Source organism: Ichthyophthirius multifiliis, assembly GCF_000220395.1.
Source record: "Ichthyophthirius multifiliis unplaced genomic scaffold scaff_1120509249890, whole genome shotgun sequence".
Taxonomy (NCBI): domain Eukaryota; phylum Ciliophora; class Oligohymenophorea; order Hymenostomatida; genus Ichthyophthirius; species Ichthyophthirius multifiliis.
Window position 1 is genome coordinate 10,350 of NW_004087189.1, and position 5,449 is coordinate 15,798.

The 5,449-nt window shown below is 11.1% G+C and overlaps 1 protein-coding gene across 1 annotated transcript in view, besides 30 other annotated features; it reads left to right on the top strand. All coding sequences in view use genetic code 6, as the record gives it.

The window, feature by feature from the left end:
• IMG5_040570 (WGR domain protein) overlaps positions 1 to 842 on the top strand; it is a gene marked incomplete at both ends in the record, with an annotated part of 5,292 nt that extends 4,450 nt beyond the window's left edge. Inside the window, 2 exons of the mRNA XM_004038925.1 lie at positions 1 to 450; positions 499 to 842. Coding sequence (XP_004038973.1) covers positions 1 to 450; positions 499 to 842 — 794 coding nt within the window. The remainder of the gene's footprint in view (positions 451 to 498) is intronic.
• Positions 547 to 608: a microsatellite.
• Positions 565 to 618: a microsatellite.
• Positions 843 to 881: 39 nt separating the features above from the next.
• Positions 882 to 915: a microsatellite.
• Positions 916 to 1,069: 154 nt separating this feature from the next.
• Positions 1,070 to 1,247: a microsatellite.
• Positions 1,248 to 1,625: 378 nt separating this feature from the next.
• Positions 1,626 to 1,672: a microsatellite.
• Positions 1,673 to 1,681: 9 nt separating this feature from the next.
• Positions 1,682 to 1,725: a microsatellite.
• A 443-nt stretch (positions 1,726 to 2,168) lies between these two features.
• Positions 2,169 to 2,220: a microsatellite.
• Positions 2,221 to 2,340: 120 nt separating this feature from the next.
• Positions 2,341 to 2,401: a microsatellite.
• Positions 2,402 to 2,941: 540 nt separating this feature from the next.
• Positions 2,942 to 3,009: a microsatellite.
• Positions 2,992 to 3,032: a microsatellite.
• A 36-nt stretch (positions 3,033 to 3,068) lies between these two features.
• Positions 3,069 to 3,108: a microsatellite.
• A 34-nt stretch (positions 3,109 to 3,142) lies between these two features.
• Positions 3,143 to 3,186: a microsatellite.
• Positions 3,145 to 3,181: a microsatellite.
• Positions 3,187 to 3,296: 110 nt separating the features above from the next.
• Positions 3,297 to 3,374: a microsatellite.
• Positions 3,297 to 3,378: a microsatellite.
• Positions 3,300 to 3,378: a microsatellite.
• Positions 3,305 to 3,387: a microsatellite.
• A 54-nt stretch (positions 3,388 to 3,441) lies between these two features.
• Positions 3,442 to 3,488: a microsatellite.
• Positions 3,489 to 3,539: 51 nt separating this feature from the next.
• Positions 3,540 to 3,635: a microsatellite.
• Positions 3,541 to 3,613: a microsatellite.
• Positions 3,545 to 3,626: a microsatellite.
• A 50-nt stretch (positions 3,636 to 3,685) lies between the features above and the next one.
• Positions 3,686 to 3,748: a microsatellite.
• Positions 3,717 to 3,754: a microsatellite.
• Positions 3,755 to 3,856: 102 nt separating this feature from the next.
• Positions 3,857 to 3,902: a microsatellite.
• Positions 3,857 to 3,951: a microsatellite.
• Positions 3,874 to 3,948: a microsatellite.
• A 153-nt stretch (positions 3,952 to 4,104) lies between the features above and the next one.
• Positions 4,105 to 4,164: a microsatellite.
• Positions 4,114 to 4,154: a microsatellite.
• A 340-nt stretch (positions 4,165 to 4,504) lies between the features above and the next one.
• Positions 4,505 to 4,585: a microsatellite.
• Positions 4,537 to 4,590: a microsatellite.
• The last annotated feature ends 859 nt before the right edge of the window (positions 4,591 to 5,449 follow it).

The following is a 5,449-nucleotide window of genomic DNA, read 5'->3' on the forward strand; positions in this document are numbered from 1 at the left end:
AAAGGAAGGGAGAGGCTGAAAAAATTAAAAAATACTCCAATTTAAAAAAAAAACTATTATGGCATGGATCTGGTATTTAGAATTTCATGTCTATATTGGCTTTCGGGTTAAGAATTAAAGGAATAAATGCTTAAATAAGCGGAAGTTCGTTAGGAGATGGTATTTATTTTACTGATTTATTCAAAAAATCGGCTAATTATGCTTAAAATGATGGAATTCATACGTAATTTAAATACTTACTTTTATGCGATGTGGCTATAGGCACACCTTTTGAGATTAAATAGTATGATTAGTATAAAGAAACAAATAATGTCATAGAAAATATACACAAATAATATAATAGTATATAATTAATAGGAAGTTAAAGTCCAGATGAAAAGCTTAATTTAGTACTTAATAATCGAACTATTATTCCTATTGGAAATATAGTAGATTTAAATAAAATTTATAGTGAAAAAAATAATAATAATTCTAAAATGAAACCTAATGAAACAAAAGAATAAATAAATATGCAACTAGATAAAAATTAAGAAAACATATAAGAAGATATAGGGGAAAATAAAAATGAAAATATAGAGGAATATTCAGATGAAAATATGGAGGAAAATTCAGAGAAAAATTGGAATGAATCTAATTCAAATGAAACTACTGTATAACCAAAATTATCTTTTATAGGATTCGGAAATAGAAGGCCTTAGAAAGTATAAAGATAATATAGTTAATTAGAATAATAATATACTTAGTTTACAGAAAGCGAATATACTGTTTATGATCCGGATTAAGTAAGAATAAGATATTTAGTAGTTGTAAAAAATAATAATAAAGAATACGAAGATTATTGAGAAAATGGTAAAAAATATTATTTTTATTAATTTTGGTTGAAATAAAATAATTATTTAAAATAAATATTATTTATTGCTTTTGTTTATTTTAAATAAAAAATTATATTTTTTTTTATAATATTTAAACATAAATAAATATAAAGAAAGAAAGAAATATATTTAAATATATATATAAAAATATTTAAATTAATAAACATAAATATATGATACTTATAAATATAAATCAAATATATATATATATATATATATATATGTATTTTTAAATAAATAGATATAATACCTATGAATATTTAAATTATAATTAAATATGTATAAATTTGTATATCTATAATTTATATAAATATGTATATATATATATATATATATATATATATATAAATAATTATATATATATATATATAATATCTATTAATATTTTATTTATAAATATATTTTTTTTATTTTTTATAAGAATTAGATATATTTTTTTTCTTTTATATATATTTTTTTAATAAAAATATAGTATTAAATTCATTTATTTTTTTTATATTATTAAAAAATGATTTGTGTTACATTTAAAAAATTTTTTTTAAATATAATTTTTTTTTTTATAGAATTTAATAAAATATAAACTACATTTTATTAATTTAATAATAATTTATATTTGTATTAATATAAATAAAAAATATTTATTCTTTAATAAACTATATATAAAATATATTTAGATATAAAATTTATATAAATTTTTATTATATTAATATTTATTTACATATATTTTTTTGTTTATACAAATATAAAAAATAATTTTTTTTATTTTTTTTTATATTTTTTTCTGATATTTTTTTTTATATATATAAAAAATTATTTATTATTATTATTTAATTATTATATTATAATTAATATTTTATATTTTTTCGACTTAATCCATACATACATTTTTATAATATTTTTTTATTGTATTATATTTTTATCTTTTATACAATTCAGCTTCTATAATCTTAAATATAAAGATTATATTTTATTAATTTTTGTTACTTTTCCATATTTAGTTTAAAATAGTTTAATAAACTTTTATATTTTTGTGAATTAATATTATTAATTGCTTAATTAATTTCTTTATATTCAGTATTTTACTATATTATAATAAGAATTATTAATTTTCTTAAATAACTTTAATTCTTCATCTATATTATACTTTAAGCATGAATAATTTTCTTTTAAAATTATACTTTTTTATTAATCTTTAAATATAATAAAATCTTTATTCAAATAAAAAAAAATATATAAAAAATATTAAAATAGTTTGTAAATAATTTTATAATTTTTTATATTTATTTTTTAAAAATTTTTAAAATTTTATATTGAGATTATAATTTTTTTAAGTTTAAAATTTTATATTTACATTTTGTTAGTTAAATGTTAAATGAGTTTAGTTTTTATTAAATTTATTTATAAATAAAATAAAATTAAACACATTATTAATTAAATAAATAAAAATAAAAAACAAATAATAATATTAAATTTTATTTATTTTTTATATAATTTTTTTATTTATATTTATATCTTTTTATTTTATTTATTATTAAATAAAATATAAAAATATTAATTTAATATATTATAATATATATATATTTATTAATAAATTAAATAAAATTTATATCTTTTTTTAATTAAAAAATCATTATAAATTTTAAAAATTAAAAATAATTTCATTAATATAATAATTGTAATAAAATAACAAAATATATTAAGAATAATATTAAAATATTTTTTTTATTTTGAATTAGAATAATTATATTTTTATTTATTTTTATAATTCATGTTTTATTAATTTTCATTTTAATTTTATTAAAATATATAAGAATAAAAAAATATAGAGAAATATAATATAACAATAAGAAAAACTATACAATTTTATGAAAATGTATTTTTAAATATAATTAAGGTAAAAAATATAATAGCATAAAGTATAAAGAAATATATTTTAAATATAATAATAAAAATAAAATAAAAATACATTTATATATATAAAAATAATGATATAAAAATTAATATGCTTATATATATATTTTATTAAACTTTTCATATGTATAATAATATAATAAAATTAAACTTTATTTAATATTATATTAACATATTTTATATATAAATATTATATATAAATATTGATTAAAATATTTAATAAATAAATATATATTAAAAAATAAATATTGAATCAAATTCTTATTAATATCATATAAAGATATTAATAATTTATAAAATTTTATAAATAATTTCTATAATTTTAATTATAAAATATTAGTTTATATTTTTTTTCAACAATAAAAAATAATTATTATAAAAAATATAATTATAATAAATATAAAATAATTAGTTTATTAAAACAAATAATATAATTTATAAATATAAAAAAAATAGATATAAAATCATAAAATTATTATAAAATATTTTTTGTTAATTAGGAATTATTTTATTATAATAAAAATAATATAAAAAAATATAATAATATAAATAATATTAACTATATAAAAATAAATAAAATAATAATAATAAAAATGTATAATATTTTAATTAATTATATATAAATTAAAGAAATGAAATATTCTTTTAAAAAATAGTGTAAAAATTATTAAAAACATATAAAATTTATTCAAAAATTATATAAAATAGGAAAATATAATTTAAATTTTATTTAGAAATAAATTAATAAAGAAAATAATATATATATATATAATAATAATTTAAATTTATATATATTATAAATATTTTAATTTATTTATATATATATAATATAAATATAATATAATTTATATAGAAATAAAATATTTTTTTATTAATTACTTTCAATAATAATTTAATATATTTATTTTATATATTAATAAAAAATCATTTTTATTTTTATAAAAAATATTTTTTATATATAATAATTTTTTTTAATATCTATTTATTTATAAATAATTGATAATATATTAATTATTATTTAATTTTTAAAAATATTTTAAATACAAAAATTATTATAGTTTCATATATATAAATATAATTTAATATAATAATTATTTTATAATTAATATTATAATTATTACTATTATTATTATTATTATTATTATTTTATTATTATTATTATTATATTTATATTTTTTATATTTTTCTATTTTTTTTTTTATTTTTATCATTATTTTTTTATTTTAAATGCTAATATTTCTATTAAAATAAATTTATGTATTAATTATTTATATATTTATTTTTTATGAATAATATAAAAATATTCTTTTTTATTCAAAAATATATAAATTTTATACATATTTTTTTATTTATATAAATTTTTTTCATTTAATTTTATTTAAAAATAAAATTAATTATATTTTTTTTTTCTAATTATTATTATAATTTTTAAAATTATTTATTTTTTTATAGTTAAATAAATAATAATGATTTTTTATTTATATTTTTCTTTTTTCAAATATTCTATTATAATATTTTTCTAATTTCTTTCTATATAATCAAATATATTTTATTTTATAATTATATGATAATAATATTATTTTTTTAATATAATTTCTATAATATATTAATATAATTTTTTGTTCCTTTTTATATTTAAACATAAAAAATACAATTTTTCTATATAAACTTTTTTGTATTTTTTATATATATATAAAAAATAAAAGATATAAATAAATCCTTATATAAATAATATAATTGATAAAAATAGAAAATATATAATTATTATATAAATATATATATATATATATATATACATATATTTATAATTATTGCTTATTTTATTTTAAATAAATTATAAACATTTTCAAAAAATTTTTCCATTAAAAATCAATGCCATAGTAACTAAAAGTCCTATACAAATGGTTTTATGTACTTTTTCATCTATATTTTTTTCAGAAAAGAAATAATCATTAATTTATTTTATTCCTTCTACTTTTTTTTCTTAAATGTTTCATAAGCAACTCTTCCACTAAAAAAATGTAAAAGACTTCCTGCTACAGATATACTTGCAATAATATGAGATTCATTACTTTTCCAATCAATTAAACTATAAATAGGTTAATAAATTAAAGTAATTATCATATTAAAGAATAAATAAATTTTCATAAAGGCTAATAAATAAAGTAAATGTCTCTTATAAAATTTAATTTAGTTAAAAATATTATCAATAAGTAATAAAAAGAACATTCCCCCATGTTCTGATATAGTCATAAACATATAATAATACGTCTTCTCGCGATCTATAGTATGATATATTGCAATCCAAAACATAACAGTAATTGTAAACTAAATAGAGTATGCTATTTCGAATATTACATGTGTAATTTTCCAATAATTTTTAGCAAATTTATTATTTTTCATGATCTTTAAAGATAAATAAAAGTAAATTACATTTAAAACGACACCCCATTCTGTTAAATATTACATATTTAAAAAAATGGCCCATGTAGAATCAAATTGATCTAAAATCCATATAAGTAAGCTGTATGCAAAACATACTTATCTTATTTTATAGAAACTTTCATCTGATATTAAATAAGATTTTGAAATGCTTTTTTCAGTAGATGTATGTTACCATAACCAACTGTGTATTTTATGTTAACTTTAAAGCATATATTTTTTTT